A 24,176-nucleotide genomic window follows, 5' to 3' on the forward strand; every position below is an offset into this window, starting at 1 on the left:
CCACATCGCGTCGTCATACCACCGAGCCGCAATGTCCGACGACGAGGATTTCATGCAAGAGTCCGATGAGGAACAGTCAGTGCTGGAGGAAATGGATTCGCGGCTGCGCTGACGCCTAGCAGATATGACTTTGAGTACGAAGAGGACGATGAGGAAGAGGCGGGCGATGTCGACATCGAGAACAAATACTACAACGCGAAGCAGCTGAAGCTCAGCGACCCTCAGGATGCGATTGCCGAGTTTCTGGGGATTCCGCCTCTCGAGCCGGAGAAGGGAGAGTGGGGGTTCAAAGGCTTGAAGCAGGCCATCAAGCTGGAATTTAAGCTGGGGAAATACGACGATGTGAGTAGGATCTGGCATGACCGTTGGGAAACGAGGTTATTCGGTTCGTCTTTGGGCTCGGCTCTCTAACAATCTGTGTGCAATTCCCCAGGCAGCCGACCACTTCGCCGAGCTGCTCACCTACGTCAAGTCGGCCGTGACGAGAAATTACTCGGAAAAGTCCATCAACAACATGCTCGACTACATTGAAAAGGGTGCCGACGTGTCAGCGGCTGTCCAGAGCATGGAAAAGTTTTACTCTCTCACCCTTCAGAGCTTCCAGAGCACAAATAACGAGCGGCTGTGGCTGAAGACGAACATCAAGCTGGCCAAGCTCTTGCTGGATCGCAAGGAGTACTCTGCAGTGTCTAAGAAACTCAGGGAGCTACACCGGGCCTGTCAGCGCGAGGATGGCACCGACGACCCTGGCAAGGGAACCTACTCGCTTGAGATTTACGCGCTGGAGATTCAGATGCTAGCAGAGACTCGAAACAACAAGCAGCTCAAGACGCTCTACAACCGAGCACTCAAGGTCAAGTCTGCCGTACCGCATCCCCGCATCATGGGCATCATCCGTGAATGCGGCGGCAAGATGCACATGAGTGAGGAGAATTGGAAGGAAGCCCAGAGCGACTTTTTCGAGTCATTCCGCAACTACGACGAGGCTGGATCGCTGCAACGGATCCAAGTTCTCAAGTATCTCCTTCTCACCACCATGCTGATGAAGTCCAACATCAATCCTTTCGACTCGCAGGAGACGAAGCCCTATAAGACGGACCCTCGTATCTCTGCCATGACCGAGCTTGTGGACGCCTACCAGCGGGACGATGTCCATGCATACGAAAAGGCGCTACGCAACAACCAAGATATCCTCGCAGATCCGTTCATCGCCGAGAACATTGACGAGGTCACTCGCAACATGAGGACAAAGGGCGTGCTCAAGCTCATTGCGCCATACACACGGATGAAGCTCTCTTGGATCGCCAACCAGCTGAGAATATCAGAACCCGAGGTGCAAGACATTCTCAGCTTCCTCATTATTGATGGCAAGATTAAAGGATCGGTCAATCAGCAGGCAGGCACTTTGGAAATAGCCTCCGATGCCGATATTGCCAGAACCAAGGCGCTCGATGTCCTGACAACGTCGATTCATGAGTTATTCGGAGCCGTCTTTAGAGAGGGCGAGGGCTATCGAAACGAACACTCGTCCTTTGAGGATGCTGCAGCCGGACTCGATGTCCAAGGGCTGACCAATCTTGTCAAGTCTGGGGCGCGACAGGGGCAACGTCAACTTCACAGGACTGGTAGGGGCAAATCCGCATTAACGACACCTTTGTGATGATGACCCGTCGCCTGTTTTCCAGCGTTATTTAAGGTAGCAAAGGTAATAATAGCTTCCAACTTTTTTTAAAAAAAAAAACTCAGGGACAGAATTACAAAAAATCCATACCCTCCGTGGGAACAACAAGGTTTCTAGGCCCGGACATTTTCTTACGGGACGATAATATTCATCTTACGGACATACTCATACAGGCTCCGCGGCAAGATAGCCAAGACGGGTATACCTACATGGAAGACGAAGAGGAGCTGTATGCCTGCTCTTGGCGGGGATGCCACGTTGCGATGAGGAGACGGCAGCGGGCAGGGATCATGGGGATAGAGTGAGAGTCAGGATGACACTTGTTTTGCTGAGACGAAAGAAGGCCCTCTTACATACATGACTACATGTATTCTTGGTAGCACTCTGTAGACGAACTGAGACGATGTGCATATCAAGGACTTTTGATACAGAAGCATCCAGGATATGGATGGCATCCGACTGGCTCGACGGCAATGTGCATGTTGCAAGCAACTACGCGAGGTTTCCATCGATGCTGCGACTGTGTTGTCGTAGACTCACTCATATTATCAAGGAACTTTACATCCGGTCTACAATTATAGGCCCGAGAGATACAATGTCGCTTAGGTGAGTTTTCTCCAACTCTTTGCATGAAGCTCTTGGACATAGCTTTAAACGAGACGGGATTCGCATACAAGCAGCACAAATAGACATAATGCTCATAACTAGTAATCTAGCATGCCAGTACCTACATGTAGGTAAGCATCGTCAAGCTAGGCGTTTAGTAAACGTTAGATGTTTACCTATCTAATACCTGCCTACTAAATATCCAGTCTCATCTATATACTTGTATCTACTGCGTACGGAAATTGCCATCTGATGATCGGAATCGCCCAGACCAGCGAGTGGACTCTATCCAGCCAAAGCCTACAAGATTCCGTCCCTCGTCAGAGCTCGGCATATAAGCCTCCGGCTTGATCCAGATAACGTTGTATTAGTCCGCAGTCGGCCCATAACCCAATGCAACAAGGCCGGACAAACAAACCCCGAAAGCCAAAAAAGCCCATCTTGCCGCCCAAAAATCGGGAAATAGAGCAAGCGAATAAGATTTACTTTACCTACATGGACCAAATAAAATAAATAAAGAATAGGAGAGAGAAAGTAAAAAAAAAAAAAAAAGGCTGGGAGTGTTACACCGCGCAGCTGGGTCCTCTAGACAAGGGTCGGGTGTGTCCTCGTTTTTCACGCGATGNNNGTATGTGTATGTACGTGTATGTATGTGCTCGGAGGCATTGAAGGCCCCTTGTCCAACAACGAATTTGCCATCTGACATATAAATGGAGATTTGCGCAGGGGGGCGCGGGAAAAGGAGGGCCGAAGGTCTTTTGTAAGGCGTGGTTTTCAAGCAACGCCGAGTCTTTTTTTCTTGTTTCTACGTGGTGGATAAGGGACTTTGTTTGCTCTGCCACGACTTTATGTAAGTCGGCTATGTGCATGGACAGTGTTTGTTGTTTGTCGTGTTTGACGACATGGAGTAAACAGTAGCACCGTGAAGACTGAATGCAGCTGTAGGAATGTAGGGTAGGGCAAAAGACTGGAAATCAAGACATTCAACGGCGATGATGCGGTGACACCCGCTCCGAAGCACGGAGATGTACGGAGCATGGAGAAGTGGTATAAACGAATTATGTCCAGCTCTACTAACTTTACGGCCCGTTGTGATGTAATCGTGCTGCGATCAAGTCAAATCTGCCCACATCCCGCGGGCCGTCACACGCCAAGAGCAAAACGGCAACATGAAGCTAGGCCTTCTCTTTCTCACTCTTTGCTCTCACCTCTCACACACACTCTTCCGTCAATCGATCATTGCGAGAGCCGCCGCCTGAGGGATATTCCCGGCACTGCAGCTTACTAGTGCTGTCCGCGTGGGTTGCTTCAGTCGATATGCTGCTTGTCCCTGTAAGTCATGTGTGTTGCCTGCACCTCTCACCACCTGTACTCCATAATGGGAGCCCATGTCCGTCGTTCTCAATTTTCGTGAGACGCACACACACACACACCACCTCCAGATCCGGGGGACGGTGCTAAAGAGATTATGGCTTGGTTTTAAAAAAAGAAAAAAGAAGCAAGAAGAAGGAAAAAGGGCAAGACAGTGTAACACAGCATCTGTGTGAAGCCCCAGCGAAGCCGAATGATTCGCCGCGGAGCCTGGGCCCGAGAGGTTTTGATTGGCCGTATGAAAAAGGGCGGAAGGGGGGGGGGGGAGTCAGTTCAATAGCAAAGAAGCATTGGAACTAGTAGTTTGACGGGATGCAATATATCTGGCTTCAGTCTTGGGGGGGACCACCTGACAACTTTTCCGCTGGGGGGTTTTTTTTTTTTTTTTGTTCTTGTGTCATTCTTTGCTGGCTGTGTATACTATCTGCCTCCAGCAATCTATCTGCATGTCTCTGAGGAAATCTGATGGAGATGATTTGATGCCCTTTGTGGACCGGGGGGCGCCCATATTGGGGGCTGGAAGAAGGCGCCGGATGTGTGCTTCAACTTCCATGATCGGGATCTTTCTCGATGACCCCGCACAGGGATTGATGAAGCAAAGCAAAAGCAAACACACGGCGGGAACATGCTTCATGCTGCTACTGTACGAGTACAAGCCACCACGGGTAGCACAAGGGCCGTGTATAACAGGGCATCGTGACAAAAAAAAAAAGGGTGGAGAACGACAGCGGGTGCATGTAAGTCCTTGTCCAGTCCATTCAGACCCCTGGGAGAGAGAGAGAGAAGCTGCAGCACGTTATTTCGGTCCGCTGGGGAGTGGAATGCCAATTCAATGCTTTCTTTTTTCTCTATTTTCGTTGTATGCGCGTTACTCGACAGGCATATATACCAGGGCTCTTACTTGCTACTCGTGCTTTGTGCGGTGCTGAGAAGGGGGTGGGTGGGAGACGTGGGAGAGAAAAACCACCGAGGTGGTATCAGCATCTACAGGTAAGTATGCCCGTGTAATTGGACCCGAGACGCGTCCGGACTTTTCGTGTGATTGCAGACCCAGGCCTCGTTTGCCGACGGAACAATTCTCTGAGCATGGTCGTAGTCGTACTTGTAGCAGTAGCACTGCGTATGTGTACATGTATGTGGTGAATGCATGTATGTGTGTATCTCTGTATACGAGGACACATGTAGGCAGAAGCTGTCCGTGCGTGTGCGTGAGTGCAGCTTGGCGCGGTGATTGGAATTGAGCAATTCGGAACATCTACAAGTTCACAGCTGAAAGGTTGATTCCTGTCGCCTGGGGATGGTAGCAAAAAGGAGGGTGGTGATGTGATGAGGAAGGGTTCAGGTTGCCATCACCTGACGCACATACGAGCCCTTTCTGCACGCACTTTGTAAGATTACGCAGACGGATGGATATACAGAAAGAATAATACCACGCGGACGGGAGCGTGCGTGTGTTTTCCGTCCTAGTTGTGCGAGTAATTTACAAAGTCCAGTCATCATGGTAGCACCGGCAAATGGCTTTGTTGATTGATTGCCACAAGAGCAAGCCCACGCATCGATACAGTTCGGACAGTGGGGGTTCCAACTGTGGGATCCATTGTTTGCCTTTACAGGGGGTGGTGGTATCGCGGATGGGTATGTGCAGGAGCTGAAGAAGCGTCAAAGCATCTGATATTACTCGTACTAGTCGTAGTGGCACGGGGGGAAGCTCAGGTGGGGAGGCAAGTCGCCGATGATGAAGATGATGCTGATGAAGATGATGCGGTGCTGTGTAGCCCAGACACTAGCATATTACATGGGCAATGAAACCGGGAGGCATTCTTTGCTGGTAAGCGGGTTACTACTATCTTGTTTGGGAGCAAGGTAGGGGGTCTCGAAGGAGCTTTACTCAGAAGTTATTCTAGGTAGGCTTACCGGACCGGTATACGAGGAGAAGCAATAAGTAGAGAGGAGGACAGAACATTGAAGACAGATCTACAGCTGGAAATTAGGATAAGAGAGAGAGAGAGAAAGAATCCCATCTTTGCCGAAGTACTCGTACGCAGATGTGGAATCAGACTCTCGACTAGGGGTCGACATCTCCTGTATCTGTGCGTACAAGCAGGCACGGGTTTCAGTGTTCAAGTTTTTGAGTCGTGGGTTTGAGTATGAGCGTGGGATGTGCAAGGCTGCATGTAACAACGGAGTTTCCGTAATTAAGGCACTGCAAGTTGGTGTAAGCCCGGTGTCCTGTCTCGGAGGATGTACAAAGTATATCTCCTGTATGTGATCAGGTACTCGTCAAACCTTCTGCATGCAGAGTCATATTGCAGTATATCTCATGTTGTTGGTTCAGCTTGTACGAGGTGATTTACAGCATTGGCACTGTAAACAAATCGTCTGTGTAATGGATAACTTTGAGTCCATGTAATTCAATACACATGTCATGTATATTTGTGCTGAAGTGAAGCCATGTTAGTGAAAACCGACGTAGATGGTGTACTAGAACAAAACACTTACAAGTAGCAGACAGGCATGCGGCAATGCTATCGACGCCATTCCAAGGGTCGGAAGGTCACACTCGGAAAAGCCTGTCGCCATGCAGAGGCCAAAGATGCGACCCCCAGCCCATAGCCGCAAAAAACGGCAGGTTTTGGCGATGGTAACGGCTGAGGCTGCAGGAGGAACAACCAGCTGAGGCGGTAGTCTAACTAATACTGTGTGAGGGAGAACGAGGAAGAGGGTATTTCCGGCTGGCAATGGCTGTTGCTTCGGTATCTGTAGTAATAAGCAACGCATAGTAAATAGGATAGTAGGTGAGCTTTTAGTTTTGCCTGTATAGAGGCGGCATCATGTGCTCGAGCGGCACTTGGAGCGGGCATCGACGATTGCTCCGGTCGTCCAGGTCAGGTCAGATGAAATCCCGTCTCTGCAGACATCATCCGCACCTGTACCACGGAACCAAGGCAGGCCAGCCACTCAATCTCCTTGTAGCACCGGCATATGCGTGTACTTGCACCCGGAGGCTAAAACGTGCATGTAATGTATGTACATGTATGTCTCAAGCCACCGGGATCCTCTGATTGGCAGCACGATGGCTTGTTTCTCACGCAAAACCTGTTGTTTGTGCGAATAGCCCTCGCAGCAACTTGGACAGCGGCAGTAGTGTGCTTACAATAGCTCGGATGGCTTACAATGGCCTCTGATGGCTTACAAAAACATGAAGTCTCGGAGGCACACGGGAGGACGCGGCCAATCGGCAGGCTACGCGCGTGAATGACTTTGCTTGTATGCGTGTTATTGAGAGGCTAGTCGAAGCATCTTGTAAGGCAGGTGAGCATTTTCATCTCACCACCTCGGCCTTGGCTCACCAGATGCATGCAGTATCAAAGTGTGTTTTATTGTCTCTTCCTTTTTCTCCGACGATATTCTCCCGGCCTCGGCAATGATGTGCCTATGTCCGGATAGTGTATATCGGGTAGGGCAGTGTATAGACTTCTTGAATCGTGCTGCTGAATCTTACATGTAGCTACCATCTTACTTTGACAACTACATGCACCAATATGCACCTGCATGCTTGGTGCCATCAATTTGACTTTATCTTGTCACCCAGACTAACACCATCTTTAAAGCCCATCGATCCATCTCCGGCCGACGCCACCCGTCCTTTCATTTTAGTGGCCGAGCAAGTTCTTGGACCGGAGCTCCCACTAATAGGTATTTATTTGTAATGAGAGCCATAATAATATATGAAAAGGACAAGAGATCGACAGCGGGAGCTATATGAGGCGAACCCGAACAAAATGCTTATTAGCGGGCCGCGGATACCATGTCAATGTACTCCGTACGGGTACTCGTCCAAGTTCTTTGAACGAGCAGATGCAACCATCCGGCAGTCAAAACTTGATGCTACTTGACCTGTAACATTTTTGATGAGCGGCAGCAGGGCCAGGCCTGGGTACTCCTAAGTATTACCCGTACGCGTCGTGACATGCGCCAGGCGATCAAGCCCGTTCTCAGGGCGCTAACAAGGGGGGACGAGGCGCACTGGAAGCGCTGAGAACACATGCATCGTGAGGTTGATGGAGTCGGTGGGCTCGGGTAGATGTACCTGAAGGGTACCTTGCCTGGCTTCTTGGTCCTGGAAAGGTGATTTACGAGTACTCTAGAAGAAGCCGGATGTTGTGACTGCTGGACCCATGTACTTGTACTTGTACGAGTATGCCAATGAGAAGAGATCAAGATGAACAAAAAGACGATGCCAAGGAACAAGGTGCTTTGCTGCTGGAGACAGACAGGACGAAAGAGGGACATCAGCCCGAGACGCAATCGGGATACAAGAATCAACCGACGACATAAACTGTAGGGAAGCATGCAAAAATACCGGCGAGGGCGAACGAGCTGTACCAGAACCGTGCAAGTGGCCGGGCTAAAGTTGAAGAGCGGTGGGGGTTTGCAGTTGTGTCGGCGAACTTTAATAGAGAGCAGAGAGGGAGCTTTTCAAAGTGCGATTGATATTGGAACGTTGGAAGATCCTGGTTAGACGAGGTAAAAGGAGGAGGAGGAGGAGTGGGAAGAACCATTGAATGCCTGTAAGGAGGCCACTGTATGATGTGTGCTGGTGAATGAACGACAAGCATTGTGGGTGTTTCTCTCTCGTTTTTTTTTGACGGGAAACTGGGACGAGTATTGAGTGCTCGTACCCGACATTTGATCTCCAAGGCCAATTGATTGACGGACCCATGTCATCAATGCCAGGCCAGCACAAGGTCATGGATGCTAATGGCGCATTGGCGCTACTTGCAAGTTGCATGTGTGTACATGTATTGTTCAGGTCAGTTGTAGTCTACGGTATGTATGCATGCCGTGTGCCCTGAGACGTCAACGTATGCAAGCACATGCAGCACTTCGGTGGCCGTTGGCTGGCATTGCATTGGACACAGGGCGAAAAGAGACCAGGCGAAGCCAGACCGGGGAGTGGCCGTGAACCTGACAGTCCCATCACCGACGGCTGTCCCTCCCTTCCACCCCCGTTTCCCTGCTGCAATTACGTATGTACAGCACCCAACTACAAAAGTACGAGTACTAGCAATCTATCTGTATGCAAGCACCACATGGGGGACCCTATATATTAACACGCTTGGGCCGCACGGGTCGGTACGAGCACGGCGGGTGAGCAGGGACGCTACGAGTGCCCGTGCAGCTGAGGCTATTTCTTAGAAATGATCTTGAGGCTCGACTCCGTCGAAATGCTGTACTGTAGCGGGCGCTGAGACATGCAGAAGCAGCAGATATACATACAGTATTACGTACTATACCTGTACGAGTACATGTGCTGGGCTCTTCTTCAAGAGCATTGGATGCTGCGAGAGGTGTGCAAAAGCATGGTCGCACATGGCATGGGGGGGGGATTCACACTTATACAGTATCCATCGCGAGAGAATCAATATACGCGAGCCTGTACTCGTACTGTATCGTACTGTACAGACCCAGCTCTCCGGGCAACATGCTAGTCTAAGGCCGTAGACGTGCTTGAATCACATTCACATTCACATTTGATCCATCATCGAACCTTGCGGGCCTCTTTTCCCGATACGCCCAGCTTCCCACTGCATCATCCATCCGCCTCGGGCCTACCACGCCGGACGCGCATGTCATTCGCTGTTTAGCTGCCGACTTTGAGTCTTGTCTGTCTGTTCTGTCTATCCTCTTACCACGCCCTAATACCTTACTCGTACTATTTTCTTCACTATGCCTGGATAGTAGCAAGTACCGAGCGTTGGTTGGTTCAGTCCTTGGCTCACCACATCACCCTCTACGGAGCACGAAAGCAACGGTGACATGTACCTGGTAGCAGCAGCAGTAGGACCAGCAGATCCTGGTTCGTGACCGGCATTGCCGCAAGTGGTTCCCGAAGAACGACGGAGCCAACAATATTTTTTCTTTTTTAATTTTCTTTTTTTTTTGTGTGGGTTCAAGGCTTGTCTGTCGGTGACAAAACGGCCCCCAACATTTGATCTCGACAGCCCAGCCCTGGGGTAAATGCCATGTACATGGAGTTGCAATTCAATGATGATTTTCTGAGACGGAGCAACTGTGCCTCGTTGGTTTCGTGTAAGCTTCATGTACGTTGCAATTCTTACAATCGGTTCCCTATTCCCTTCTTCCTCTTGTTCGTTTTTGCGCTGCTTACTTCCCTCGGGTACCAATTGGACAGCTGTCAATACCTCCAGTCCATACTTGTACGAGTAGAGCAACTGCCAGCTCACCAGGCACTTCGAAGCCTGTTCCTTGCTCGTGCAGTGCGCAGTCATCTTGCACATGTCTAGTAGTATCCAGCCAATGTGACGGTACATATTCCTACATGTCAGTAGTACCACAGCACAAAGAACTGCCTCATATCTGTCTCAGCAAGAAACAAGAGCCAGACAGACAGACAGACAGATCAATGCCGGAATAGTGCAAACAAACAAACAGAGGCGGCATCATGCATCTGTCCGTGCTTGTGACGGCGTTCTGCGTCTTGCCGCTTCTTCCCCCCCTCCCCCTCTCTCTTGTTACTCGTCCTGTAGCCCTTTAAAATTGGCCCATTGAGTGAAATCATGTCTTCATGTACCAACATGTCAATACTGTAATCGTTCGGCGTGTATTCGTACTCCTTGTAGCTGGGATCCAGCAGTACCCCCAATTGCCCCAAATATTGATGAATGGGGGCACGCAGAGTCAGAGTACGAGTACTACGGTGTACCTGCCGGGCATCCATGGATCACCGCGACATGGTGTCATTGCCAGGTACGGGTACATGCACTGTACCCTTCCTTGCCTTTCCCCAGCCCTGTGGCCTCCTTTCCGACGTTGGCAGGACAGGACTCGTGGTTGTTGCAGGTACCTCGCCAAGGTTCAATGGCTCCATTTCTACTCCAGCCAGCCAGCCAGCCAGCCAGTCAGTTAGTTCTCAACTTCATCCTCTCTCTACATGTAATCTCAATATCAATGCTGTACGAGTATGTAAGAGCCCTGGCATGGAGAACATTCACACACTTTACAGTACACCAGCACAGTACAGCACAAGTACAAGCACCATGGCCTTGGATGCTGCAGCAGACCGGGGTATCATCGTCGTCGCAAAGCCTCGTCACACACGAGACATTGACCAGACATACTCGATCTTTCTTCTGCTGCTACCTGGACATGCCCAGCCAAGACCAAGACATGCATATGCCTGCAGCGGCACTACGGAGTCGAACCCGAGCGGATCATACAAGTCCCACTGCTCTGCTGGGCCATGTTCATGTTTCTTTCCTTCCTCTTCTTTCTTCATGCTGGCTGTCTTCAGCCTTTTTCATCAATTTCAATCTTGTTTGCTAGCCTGCCGGGCCAGGGTACAGATGCTACTAAATTCAACCGCTCCGGAACCTCTTCTCCCCTCCTTCAATGAATATGGAGCCTCTCTCCTGCGTTGGGTTCCTTTGCACGGAGCACCACATGGTACCTGTCTGCCATACAGACCTTCCTTCTCGACGTCCGGCGTAATATGGGCATGTATTGGCACAAGCATGTACATGTATGCATTACGGGCATGTATGTACGAGTACGAGTAGCAGCATTGAAAGCTCGACTTGCAAGGGACCTGTGCCTCCAGCCAGCCACCTGACGGCTGGGCTTCCCAGGATATTCCCTCCATCTCATGCTGCCGTACCCGTACTATGAGTGCCTCCAACCACGATGCCAGGGATTGTCCCGCAAGACGAGCATCGCCACCTCTGGCTGCTAGCACGCATCACGCCTAGCCTACCCGCAAGTCTCTTGCCTGGACTCTTTCTTGGCCCTTGTCCCCAGGCCTACAGTAGGTGCAAAATCATAAACTTGGTTGGGAGCCTTCGGTCCGCGCTCAACTGATTCTCCGTCAAACGCCATGCCCTTTTCTCACCGTCCTTTGGGCTACAGCGGGCAAGCATGGGTGCCCTGGGTGGCCCTTCACCTTGTCCACTCCGGGACCAGATCGCCCTCCCAGCCCCGGGAGCCAAGAAAGTCTCTTTTTTGCCTCCAGTCTGGTGATGGGATGGGCTCGGGAGTTGGACAAACTGCTACCTTAGTGATTTTCCCGCTTGTATGTAACTCTCCAGTTCTGTTCCTGCAGCCCTGACACGCACCAATAAGCCTGGCCTGGGCCGCGTCTCCGTCAACCGCTGTGCCTGTGTCTTGCAAGGACGAACATTCTATGCCTTGGCTTGGTCCCCGTTTGCATAGGGCACCCAGGCCTCGTACAGGCCTGGGTGAATCACTCACACGCGCATACACACATGTACACACGCACACAAGGCTCCATGAAGCCCTAGACTTGATTTGACCCCCATCACATCGCTTTGAGTTCCATGTTCAATGTAGGTTTGATTCATGCCCTTGGGTCATCCCGAACCCTGCCTGCCTATGTCCATTGTACCTGTATTTGCCCGAACTCGAACAGCCTCTTTGCCCATCCCATGTTCTCGTTTTACTCCGACGCCGACAGGACTTACATGGGATAGACAACAGGTAGTCTTTGCGAAGAGAAGACACACACACGTAGCAACATTGAACCTTCATTGTACGGAGTACGGATTTCAGTAAAGCTCGCCTCCATATTCTCAGCCCTCAAGCCCTGTTCCCGCGGGCCCCGGGGGTTGTCGCCCGCTGTGTGATCGCCTCCCAGCTTGAGCTTCCAATGCCAGGCCAGGGGGCCCGACGCGCTTCAACGTCGCAACCCGTCTGCGTTCTGCAACATGTTCCATTATGTACTTATAAGCCCGGGTATCGCTGTGATATTCCTTTGTCGTGTTTCCTTTTCCCGCCGCCAACTCCCTAGCTCACGGATGCCTAAGCACGGCTAAGAACATCCAATCTATCAACACATTTGATCGCCAGTTGACATTTGATATCTTGACGAGATAGATACAGCAAGGCTCACTCCGCCGAAGCGGGACAAGACACATGCAGTTGGTCGGTGGCCGAACTTGAACATCCCAGTCCAGTCCACAGCACCATCACAAACGAAGCATCACTCTCCGTCCGTTGACATCATTTGTTGGCTCGCCTTCTTTTTTTCCCATTGAGACTCAATTGCACACAGCCACTTGCCAGAAGCACAGGCTCGCTCGATATTAAAACACCCAGACAGAGAAGAACAAGGCAGCGGATAGGAACAAAGAGCCGTCTGTTTTTGGTTAAATTGAATCGAGGCCTTCCCCGCTCCCTGCTTGAGCCTCACTTCAATCGTTGTCTGGGCTCTCTTTGAATTTCTACCCACCGCTCCGCACCTCTTTTCTGCTTTTCCCCAACCTTTTGTTTCTCACCATCTCTCTATTTGTCTCTCTGAGCCCTCGTTATTTGCTCACCTAATCAACAACAAATCCTCTCGCTCTGCATCCATCTTGCGTCTAGTCGTTGGTTGTTGGTTCGCAACGCTCTTTGTTGACAGCATCACATCAAATCATCAAAGCCTCGAACCCAGACTTCCAGTCCCTGCAAAAACGGGACAGCCGAAGCTCGCTAATCTGCCGGCCTGGACTGCTGAGAACCCGCCCCCGGAGAGCCCCAGCAGCAGCGTGCCAGAGCGCTAAGCAGGGCCCCAAAACAGCGGCCCACCCTCCGCCAGCGCACCGCACAGGTACCGCACAGCACACAGCAGGTACCACGCCTGGCCTTGTCCAGCACCTGCACGCAGCTCAGGTACCGGTACATGGACGCCCGCTCGACCAGGTGCCCGCATACATGTACATGCACTGGTCTGGTCCCCTTGCCCTGGCCTGCACTTGCACTTGCACTTGACCAAGTGTCGCTGCACTCATCTTCTCCAGTGCTAATATCTAACCGCTGCTACCGCCGCTAACTGGAAAAAATACATCCATTTGATCCGTCCATAATAATAGTAGAGAGGACAAAGAAGAAGGAAGGAAAAGAGAAAGAAGAGAAAAAGATTATTAGCTCGGTGTTGCGCCTTTCCAGTTCCCTTTTTCTTCTCCTTCGGCTTCCCTCTCGCTTCTCTAGTTCCAGCATCCTACGGCGCCCTGTCGCCCACTAACAGGTTGCGCTGAAGCTGTCGCTAACCCGCTGTGCCGTTGTGCTGAGTTGCCGCCAACAGCAGTCCAGCAGCTCGCCATTCAACCATCGAAATTCGTCTCGCCATCGACCTCTGCTCTCCCCCATTCTTTTTTCTCACACAACTTGCCCACTCCGGAGGCAATGTTTCAGCCTCAACCCACGCCCTACTCCGCCTCGTCCTTTGCTTCCTATCCGTATGGCTTAGGCGCCGCCCACAGCCTCGACTTTTTGTTCCCCACGGGCGGAGCAGGCAGCATAGCAGCTGGAGGAGTTGGAGCAGCTGGAGGAGTTGGAGCTTCAGCTGGAGTTGGAGCTGGAGCTGGCCCTGGAAGCGCTCTCGGGCCAGCATCTTGCGGTGCTCTCTACAATCCATACAGCTCCCCGTCTCCGCATTCACAGTTGCAGCACCACCACCATCAGCCTCTGCCCCAGCGGCGGCGACTCAATCGATCCGGCAGTCCAATCATCAAGATGGAGGAGCAGGACTCGGGGCTGCACGACATGGCCGCGCAACAGGCGGCGGCCGAGCGATTCCAGCCGGGTCTCGAGGTGCGTTTCTCTCTCTCTGCTGGCCTGGCACACAAGATGGATGATAGCCAGCGCTTCCCAATCCCAACGGAGTTTGCTCTCCTCTTGTCTCTTTCTTCTGTCGTTTCTCCGCGCTTTATAAGACAAAAGGGCGCAACTAACGCTTTTGATGCTGTCAACAGGGACCGTTCGTCGGCGAAAAGACCCCAAGCGATGCCATCACCCAGGAATACGCAAAGGCCGACCCTGTCTATATCGAAAAGACCATCGTTTGTCCCCCCCTCCCCTCCGATAGAATAGATACATGGCGAGCTATGGAAACATGACCTGGGAAAAAGAAGAATAAGAAACAGAAAGAGGAAACGTTGAGCATCGATGCTGACCAGCTTCTTTCCCCGCCGCAGGCTCTACCACAGACATACTCCCACTACCGCCAGATCAAGGGCGATGGAAACTGCGGATGGCGCGGTAAGTTGTCTGCACCAGTCTCGGGCTCTACGACATGAGCAAAGCTAACGACGGGCCATTGTCTCTGCAGCAATTGCCTTTGCATACTACGAAAAGCTCATTGATCTCGGAGATCAAGGCCAGATCGAGGGCGAGGTGGCTCGTCTCATGAGCCTCGGCCACATGATCTCCAACATCGGCCGCTACGAATATCACGAAGATTTCGCCGAAGAGGCGCACAACTTGCTGCGGGACATTGCCGCCAACATAGCCAACCCGGGCTTGGCTCGAGTGATTTTGCTCCAGCGCTTCAACGACAGCACCATCGAGGCCAACATCATCTACTATTTCCGCATACTGGCGGCCACCTCCCTCAAGGCGAATGCAGCCACCTACGATGACTTTGCTGCTGATTTCGGCGGCATTGCAAACTACTGCTCGCAGGCCATCGACATCGTTAACCGCGAGATTGAGCACCTCGGCATCATTGGCCTGGCCAACCTGTTGCTCAAGCCAATCGACTTTGTCTTAGAAATCGCATACCTAGACCGCAGCCCCGGAAACCAAGTCAACCGCTACCGGTTTCCGGAAGAGGCCAACCAGCAAGACACGGTTCTCGGGCCCACGCTGTATCTGCTCTACCGTCCCGACCACTACGACATTCTCTATCGAGCACCGCCCGTCCAGGCTCCCGCTCCGCCAGCCATACCAGTCTCCGTTCCTGCGCCTTCTAGCTCTGCCGATATACAGATACACCGGGTGGACGGCTTCACGAACAACCTCACCATCAACCCAACGGGTTTCATGGGTAACATGAATATGCTTGCCACGCTGCCAGGCTTCGGCATGAACTCGCTGAACTCGCTGGGTCAACTGAGCGTGGGCGGATTGGGTGAGTTGAGCGTGAGCGGCATGTCCCCTTTGACGTCACCGCCGCCAGCGGCCAGCCCCGTTGGCGAACCCTTTGTGCCGTCGCAGCAGTCCGGTTCCTGGGAGCCACAGTATCCCGAGGTGTCACAACAGCAGCCACCGCCGTCCACGCTTCCTCCCTCTTCCGCGGTGGCGGTTAGCCCCATGACTCCGAGCGCCTCAATGACACCCAGCCCTACCACGAGGAGTAGCAGTATTAGCAGTCTTCTCCCTTCGAACCCTCCGGCACAGCCTGTAGCTTCCCCGTCGGGATACCACATACGGTTCAGCCCCGTCCAGCTGGAGTATGAAGAGAGCAACCGCACTGGTATCCGGGAGCCTGTCTTTCAAACGACGCAGAGCACCACGTTCAAGAACAGCGTATGGAACAGAGCACACTACGGAAATCCCGACTTTCATCCCGAAGAGTACGTTCCGGATGAGGAGCAGTGGGAGAGGCGTGGTGGTCGCGCAAAGGCGAGGAGCAACTCGTGAAACCAGTCATGATAACCCGATAGAGGGACCAAGTGTGTCCACGTCCTCTGATGTATAGCTGAAGGTGATGAGCTGAAGAGAGAAGGAAAGAGAGATTGATGTGGTGAATAACCCGAAGAACCTTGGGTGGGTTGAACGTCATGGTTTTTTCTCATCGCCTTCGTCTACATGGGCGGAAGGCGTGCGTTTTATTGCGAGGATTGATATGCTTCTTTGCATTGTTTTGGCCGGCATGGTGTCTTTTCCCCGCTTACTCATTGGGCTCAGCTTTGTCTGCTAAACGCATTTCTTAATGGTGAGCGACTCACCGAGGTTGACACAGAAGATGAGAGCCAGAGACAGGCTGAAGTTTGTGTTGAGCATTTTACCCAGTTGCAACAGGGTTTTATGAGTCGTCAAGGTCTGTTGTTTGTATCAGCGTTTTCTCTTTTTCTTTCTTTCTTCTTTTTTTCTAGTTATCTCCTTTCTCCTTTCTCCTTGTTCCCTTTTTCCTCCCTCAACTGTTTCTTCTTCATCTGGTTTAGTGGAGTCTTTGGGTGGTGTACACTGCGGTGGGCGACTTGGTGGAGGCTTAAGATTCTTTTGATATGGATATTATGATACGTCATAGCACCGGCGTTTTTTGGGGTCAATGCAGGCGGAAAACTTAATAATTGCAACAACTGTTGATTCTGATTGGCGATGGTCGTGTGTGTGTCTGTCTCTCTTTGTCTGTGATGTGATGACGGATTGCTGATGTTGCAACAGTGTGTGTGGTCATGTGGACGCAACAAGGGCGAGACTAGATGTCAAGGTTGCGTGGCATCAGACTCGGACTGTTTCGTGTTGAGCAGAGCACTGACGGAAAATCCATTTCTCCATGTAACAATCCACCGCTTTGACTTGGGCTTTTGTGGTTTGACGTCGAGGCTGATCTGACGGTGATTATTCGACGCTGTTATGCACATGTAGGTGTCAGTCATGTCATGCGTGAGGTTTGATGCCAAGGCGGCGTATCCGGACTTGCGTTGGCGTGAGTATGTATGTGATGTGGCATTGCATTCTCTTGCTTATGTTTTGAAGTGTGAGGAGGATCGCCATTGGGGTTGTTTGTGTCGTCGTTGCATGGAGATGGAGACGGAGGGGAGTATCGGACAAGTGCCAATGCGTTCCTAGGATAGTTGGGTTTAACGAATCATATTAGCTCAAGAAGAGTAGATAATCGACATTGACGATTTTCTTTCTTTCTTTGTTTGTACTAGTAGTATTTGCTTTCCTTTGGTAATATTCCGTTAGGTTACAGTGTAGGGGTATGGAAAACGGGTGCCTGGACAGAGACCAAGACCAATGCATGGAAGCAGTGCATGGTAGTATTTTTGTTTTTCTCCTCTTCCTTTCCGGCCTTTTGTTTTATGTACTCGTGATCGCAGTTCTGTCTTATGTGCATAATGTCTGTCTTTCACTCGGCTCTTTTTTTTTTTTTTTTTGCGAGCTTCTTGATTGAGAGGGCGAGTGGGTTTGCTGTTGTTTAGTGCCGTGTGGAGAGCGTATGGAATATCGTGAGTCTGGAGGATTTTTGGAGCTAACGGAGATTTTTTTTCTTCTCGAATGGGCTTACACTTGTGTAGATGGGGTCTATGACTATTTGCTTTGCGAATGAATGCTCAGTGTTACATCGTTTGAGGCGTATAAGCGGATATGTCAATGCCGTTGTTTGGCGAGGTGCTTCTTTTGGCTTGGCTGGATATGTATGCAGCAGCTTAGACAAGTGAAGCCTTCATTCTTTGCTGCAGTACCAACAGTAAGACGAGATGCAGGGCCCCTGACTACATGTGCTGCGGGCATATCACATGTTGTCTCCATGCATGTTTTGGATGTACAGACGGGGTAGCGGATAGAGAAGTGCGAAGGACAGCTAAGAGGATGAGGTGTGATATGAGGTTTGTGCTTGCATGTGTCGATTACAGAGAGTTGGCTGCATGTAAGTTAGGGCCGCCTTGGCATTGGCTGGAAGCATAGAGACTTTGGTGGAGGATTCTGTGAGTACAGGTATATCAGATGTTGGATGCATTAGCAAGTGCTTGGCTCTTTGGGATTGCGAGATGAACCAACTGGTAGGGAGAGGTTCAACGAATGGAATCAATTTTCATTGTTGGCTGTTATTTTCCAACTCTATCTTTTTCCTTTTTGGTATATGACAGATCCACCGGTTATGCCGCCTATGCGACAAGTGTCGTGACAGATTTGTGACTAAGGCGCGGGAAGGATTCAGATGGATGGATCAAGTGTGATGACGATGCAGCACGATGGAGTTCGTTGGTTTGAAGACAAGACACGAGGCAGAGAATGAACCAGGGGGGTGGATCTAGTTGTGCATCGGGGGACTGGCGATTTAGGCAAGATGCGGCGAGTCTCGGCATACGAGTATTGTGGTGAGAAGAAAGAGAAAAGGGGACGATGATGATGGGGTTGACGAACAAAGGTTGTGTCGAGAGTCTGTGTGTTGAGTATGTTTGTTGTTGGGTTGCGTGTAATCGCATCGTGTGAGAGTCTGGGCGCTTATGAGCACGAATAGCCGCAATGCAACACGCAACCTTGACAAATTATTAACCATTATTAATTCATCCATTCAGCTGAACAAGGGGAGAAAAAAAAGACAAAGGTTACGTAGAGACAGCTAAAAATAACAAACGAAGAGAGACATGGACGAAATAGGCAGTTTTCCGGCGACCACACGGAGGGCTGTCAATCTGCAAGCTGCGGGCCGTTCGTCTTTCTTTCTGCAAGCTGCGTATGTGTGTTGGGTGTGTCTGCCGTTGGTGAGGCTGTTGCTTGGCCAATTCTGCCTGCATCTTTTTTCCCATTGGATCATATCCCGATGCTGATAGGTGACCGTGACGGGCCTTTTTTTCTCCCCCCTGTCGGCTGGATTATGAGCTCGGAATTGAGAGACTTGGGATTGATTGGGTTTTTTATCGATTGATTTCTTTTATCGTCTTACTCTTTTTTTCTTTCTTTTCTTCCTTTCTTTCCAATTGTGTTGGATTTCCTCCTTCTTCTACTATGACGATATCATTGACTGACTGGCTCGTCTTTCATTAGCATTGATCTTCTACTTTACTTATCAGCCAGCCAATCCTTCTTCCTCCACCATCTCCTCTTCTTCCCGTGTCCCCCGACTCATGTGAATTCGATTCATCACATTTTGGGCAAATTCGATAGCCGTCTCTGCCCCCCCTTCTTGGCGTCAACGGCGATTGGCCACGTGGAGTTCCTTCTATTAAACCTTCCAGACCAATCCAATCAATCCCACGCTCCTGTTTCTTCCAGCCCATCTCGCAGCTTTTCAATTGCTAATCAAACCCGTCGATTCTATTCTATTCTTAGCCCAACACCTGCCGCACTGTTTGGAAATTAGTGGCTGGCATTTCTTCATTTCGTTTCATTTTAATAACTTTCAATCCAATAAGAAAGAAGAAAAAGAAAAGAAGAACGGGAAGAAAGAAGTGCCCGTTCCAATTTACACCGGAAATTCCGGCCTCGCTCCAGGCCCTGGTTGTACAAGTTCGACAGCAGTACAGGGATTGGGCCTTGGAACTACTGTACTTTCTTCTCAGCTCGCTTGACAATCAATCACATCACCTGACGGCCTTTTTCATTCAGTCCAGAGTCTAGCTGTTTGCCACGTGGGGGCCGTTCTCCTTCTTTTCATATCTCCCAAAGAGAGGGGGGCGTTTTTATTGCCGTTTAGCAATCACCGGAATTTCATCTGCAGGAACGAAAATCACGGGAGAAAAAGAAACCGACAGAAGGATTAAAGAACAAATGACACATGACACTTGTTAGACGGCTCGCGGCTCCAGGTTTTGTCTAAATTAGGATGGGTGGAAGCGACGCCGCGGCGGTCCACATCAATACGACTCTAATTGCAGCTCAGTTTACGTCCAGCCGGTTCTACATTGAAGACGGCATAAACAACCCAAAGGGGCAAAAAGCTAAAAAGAAAGAAGCGAGCCAGGGCGAAAACCCATTAGGAGCAGTGGCCTCGGATTACGATTCTGGAGAAAACGGCTGGAAAGCATTGAGTCTGGTTGACAACACCCGCAACTTGCGATATCAGTTAGTTCCAACGACTGCCTAGGTGGTTGATAATGGCGGTGGAAAGTATGCCGCCTGCCGGCGAGTCTGTCATCATAGACGATGACCATGAGCAAGGTGAAAAGCACAATGATCATGATGCCGACAATGGAGAGACAGAAGAGACAGATGAAGAAGAAGAGCACGAGCATGGCGAGGAAGACGAAGACGAGGACGGAGTTGAAGAAGCAGACCACGACGACGAAGACGACGCAACGGCCAGCGACTCCAACTCCAACTACTCGTCCGCCTCGGAAGACGCCCTCCCCCCGATCCACGAGTACGGCCACGTCTACCACGGCTCGGGCCGCATGGTGACGCCCAACGACCCGTGCGAGAACCAGCGCCAGGCCTATCAGCACGAGCTCTTCACGCTATGCCTCGGCGGCGCCCTGACCTTTACCAAGCTGCCCCTCGAGCACCTGAGCCCGGACAGCCCGCGCTTCCATATCCTTGATGTCGGTTGCGGCGGAGGCCACTGGGGCATGGAGATGGCCCAGAGCAACCCGCTGGTCGACGTGCTGGGCATCGAGCTGAGCAGCGCAAACCTGCCCAAGGAGGTGCCGCCCAATCTGACGTTTGAGATTGCCGACGCCGCCGAGGACTGGCCGCCGCGCCTCTACGACTTTATTCATCTGCGCAACCTCGTGGGAGGCGGTATTCGTGACTGGCGCCGCCTCATCGTCCAGGCGTTTGACCACCTCAAGCCGGGGGGCCAGCTCGAGTTCACAGAGGTCACGCCGCTCTTCTTCGGCGTCGATCCGGACCCTACGTCCGAGTCGTCCGACGATGCCGGCACCGACGCCGAGAGAGAAGAGCAGGCGGACACGGAGCAGCGGCCCCGGGCGGCCCTCGGCGCGGCGACGATCGAGTACGGCGCCGTCTTCGCCGAGATTGCCGCCGCTCAGGGCATCGACTTTGACCCTACGCCAAAGGTGAGGCCGTGGCTGCGCGAGCTGGGCGCCGAGAGCGTGCGCGAGCGGTCCGACTGGATGCCGGTGCGGAACTGGGCTCGGGATCCTGTGGTGAGGAAGAAGGGCGAGATTCTATACAAGATGCTCGAGACGGGTGAGTTCATGTTGTTCCTCTTGCGATGGGCCACTTTTGAACTCTTCTGACGCTGTAATATTCCTTTAGGATGTAATCATTGGACGCTGAGAATGTTTGGCCTCGCTGGCTGGGAGGAAGCAAAGACGCGCGAGCTGCTGGCCAGGGTGATGAAAGAATATGACGACCCGCTCCTGAGGAGTTGTATCAAAGTGTATGTATATCGTATTGCTGCTGTCTTTGCATGATGCTGACACTTTCATGATAGAACATTTATATCGGCGAGAAAGCCCGGCGGCAAAAGTACCAAAGCGAGGACCGTGGAAAAGACACAATGAACGGCCTCTGCGAATCAAGAAGCATCCAGACGATATATATATATATATATACCCCTTTGATCTCTCGAGCGATTCTCGGCAAAATAAGAGCGCAGATAGAGAAAAAGGGGGCAAGGGAAATAACGACAAAGCACGCAGAAAAGACACTCTGCCACTGCTATTCCACTACCGATGCCCAAGAAACAAGAAAAAGGTCTAGCCAAAAAACCGTCTCCGTCGCTGGTATTCTACGCATCTTACAATGTTCATAATCATAAGCCATTTACGCAACGCTTCAAAGATTCAACCGCCTCTTGCGCCAGTCCGTCTGCGTTCTTACACGGCCTCAATATACCGCTTCATTTCCCTGGACACAATTAGTCAGTAAAGGGCGACGTTATCTGGTTCTGGAGTGCTTAAGACTTACCAATCTGTTACGGCTTCGTCATACAGTCTAATCTCATTCTCTCGGGTGCCACCAAAGTGGTCCACGAAATCGTCGCCCAGCACCTCTCTGGCGATGCTGTCCTTGGCCATGAATCTCGCCGTAGCCTCCCGCAGGCTCTTGGCCAATCGCGCCCCCTTGTCGGAAGAACCGCCGACGTTCTCGCCCATGGCCAGTGGCGGGCACGGAATCTCGAGCTTCTTCTCGACTCCGCGCCAGCCGCAGCCCAGGACGGCGGCAAGGACAAAGTGGGGATTGGTATCGGCGCCGGGCACACGGATCTCGAATCGTGTGGCCGAAGCCTTGGAAGTGGGCGGCGCAATAAGGCGGATAGAAGCGGCACGGTGCTCGAGACCCCACGAGACGGTCACCGGGGCCCAGAAGTTCTCGACCAGGCGCTTGTACGAGTTGATTGTGGGCGCAAGCAGAGGCATGATGTCAGGGAGACCCTCCAAGACACCGGCCAGGAAATGACGTCCTAGGTCTGACAGTCCTGCGACATCCTTCCACGGCGCATTCTCGTCAACAGTCTCTCTCGCCAGCAGGTTCTTGCCATTCTCATCGACGATGGACACGTGCATGTGACCGCTGTTTCCAGGGAGGCCCTGTTTGGGCTTGGCCATGAAGCACGGGGTGATGCGATGCTTTGCGCCAACGCTCTTGACGACGTACTTGAACAAGCTGGCGCGGTCCGCCATCTCGGCGACTTCGCCAAACTCGAGGGCGGCCTCAAACACACCCGGGCCGGACTCGGTGTGCCAACCCTCGACATCGCAGTCAAACGCGGTGCAGGTGTCAAATATTTCGTAGTACCAGTCCCTGTTGTGGACGGGTCGTGTGAGGGAGTATCCAAACATGCCCTCTGTGAGCGAGGGGAGCTGGTGCGGGGGGTTGTTCTGGAGGAAGCTGGCGGGAGATGATGAGTCGTCGGGGGTCTGGAAAGTGTAGAATTCGTATTCAGCTAGAGGAAACAGAACAGAGGTTGTCAGTATACCATATCTCGTCTTGTCAAAGGAAGCAAAAAGAAGTGAGAGCTCACCACCGGCCATGGCGCCATAGCCTTTGCTGCGCAGGCGGTCCAGCTGCGTCTTTAGCAGCCCGCGCGGGCATGCGCAAATGGGCAGCTTTGTGTCTGGGTCGTGGAAGGTGATGAGGAAGAAGGGGATGTTGTTCTCCCAGGGTATCCTGCGGAAGCTGTTGAGGTCGGGGATGGCGAGCAGATCGCGGTATCCGTTCTCGGCGTTTGAGATTTTGAGCTCGCGCAGGTACGTCTGGTCGTGCATGTCCCAGCCAAAGATGACGGAGCAGAAACCAAAGCCGGCGGTGGCGATGGAGAGGAACTTTTTCTTAGAGACGAGCTTGCCGCGGAGGATTCCGTCGACGTCGAGGCCGGCGAGTTTGACTTTGGTGTCGTGCTCGAGCAGGGCCTCGAGGGAGGCGGCGGTGATGGGTTTGGTGACGGCCATGGTGGGTGGAGGAGCTGGGAGTTGCGTGAGGTAGGTAGAGAGCAAAAAGAGGCGATGATCTGGTGTTTTGCTTAGGGTATCCTGCTGTAACGAATGTCGTTGTTGTTGTTGTTGTTGTAGTCGTAAAGAATGACGTTCGTTGTAAGTCGAGAGAGAGGTTGGAGCGGCAAACAGGTGGGGTGTTGGAGGTCCAAGCGCAATAAAAGCAGATCAGCGAGTCATGCCGTTATCGTGATGGGAAGCTAGAAGACGAAGACGAAGACGAAGACGATGAGGGCGCGTGAGGACGAGACGAGACGAGACGAGACACCCCGCAGATTAAATACCCAGATAGGAATAATCCAAATCAAATCGGCGCTTGTTCTAGAAGGACCGTCACGAGCAGATTACGTAGGAGACAGACGACTTGGAGATTGGCGATGCACATGCAATATGGAGATGGAAGATGGAGATGGAGGGGGATTGGCATTAATTGCTACAGTGGATGGCACGTTGGACGCTGCGGGGGCCGCGGCTCAGGGCCAGGGGGGGAGCCAATGGAGGGGTTGGACGGGCTATCGTTCGTTATCAGTTGGGGTTTGGCTTGTAGTGGTGGTGGTGAGAATGATAATGGATGGATTGAGATTGAGATGGGGTGGAAGGATTGTGTAGTATTAGATAGATTAGTAGATATGATAAGGGACTGCTAT

The 24,176-nt window shown here is 51.8% G+C and overlaps 6 protein-coding genes across 6 annotated transcripts; 3 read left to right on the forward strand and 3 right to left on the reverse strand.

The window, feature by feature from the left end:
- Positions 1-31: 31 nt before the first annotated feature.
- M431DRAFT_99170 (hypothetical protein) lies at positions 32-1,660 on the forward strand (the record flags this gene model as incomplete). Its single annotated transcript, XM_024925117.1, has 3 exons — positions 32-75; positions 123-342; positions 434-1,660. 3 exons carry the CDS (start codon positions 32-34, stop codon positions 1,658-1,660), a joined length of 1,491 nt encoding a protein of 496 aa, XP_024768321.1.
- A 1,678-nt stretch (positions 1,661-3,338) lies between these two features.
- Positions 3,339-3,928, reverse strand: M431DRAFT_525174 (hypothetical protein; the record flags this gene model as incomplete). Its single annotated transcript, XM_024920605.1, has 1 exon — positions 3,339-3,928. A coding segment is annotated over one exon (175 nt), but the record flags the coding sequence as incomplete, so codon positions are not given.
- A 3,800-nt stretch (positions 3,929-7,728) lies between these two features.
- On the reverse strand, positions 7,729-8,288 carry M431DRAFT_513449 (hypothetical protein). Its single transcript, XM_024920025.1, has one exon. The coding sequence runs from the start codon at positions 8,275-8,277 to the stop codon at positions 7,981-7,983; it is 297 nt and encodes a 98-aa protein (XP_024768323.1). The 5' UTR covers positions 8,278-8,288; the 3' UTR covers positions 7,729-7,980.
- Positions 8,289-13,858: 5,570 nt separating this feature from the next.
- On the forward strand, positions 13,859-16,096 carry M431DRAFT_10604 (hypothetical protein; the record flags this gene model as incomplete). Its single annotated transcript, XM_024911602.1, has 4 exons — positions 13,859-14,266; positions 14,428-14,514; positions 14,584-14,713; positions 14,784-16,096. 4 exons carry the CDS (start codon positions 13,859-13,861, stop codon positions 16,094-16,096), a joined length of 1,938 nt encoding a protein of 645 aa, XP_024768324.1.
- A 3,975-nt stretch (positions 16,097-20,071) lies between these two features.
- M431DRAFT_513455 (hypothetical protein) lies at positions 20,072-21,677 on the forward strand. Its single transcript, XM_024920026.1, has one exon. It carries the CDS (start codon positions 20,227-20,229, stop codon positions 21,328-21,330), a length of 1,104 nt encoding a protein of 367 aa, XP_024768325.1. The 5' UTR covers positions 20,072-20,226; the 3' UTR covers positions 21,331-21,677.
- A 235-nt stretch (positions 21,678-21,912) lies between these two features.
- M431DRAFT_500853 (hypothetical protein) lies at positions 21,913-23,487 on the reverse strand (the record flags this gene model as incomplete). The annotated part of the gene is made up of 3 exons (XM_024917955.1): positions 21,913-21,943; positions 22,004-22,982; positions 23,061-23,487. The coding sequence occupies 3 exons, from the start codon at positions 23,485-23,487 to the stop codon at positions 21,913-21,915; spliced, it is 1,437 nt and encodes a 478-aa protein (XP_024768326.1).
- Positions 23,488-24,176: the final 689 nt, after the last annotated feature.

The sequence above is a fragment of the Trichoderma harzianum genome, assembly GCF_003025095.1.
Source record: "Trichoderma harzianum CBS 226.95 unplaced genomic scaffold M431scaffold_23, whole genome shotgun sequence".
In the NCBI taxonomy this organism is placed as follows: Eukaryota; Fungi; Ascomycota; class Sordariomycetes; order Hypocreales; family Hypocreaceae; genus Trichoderma; species Trichoderma harzianum.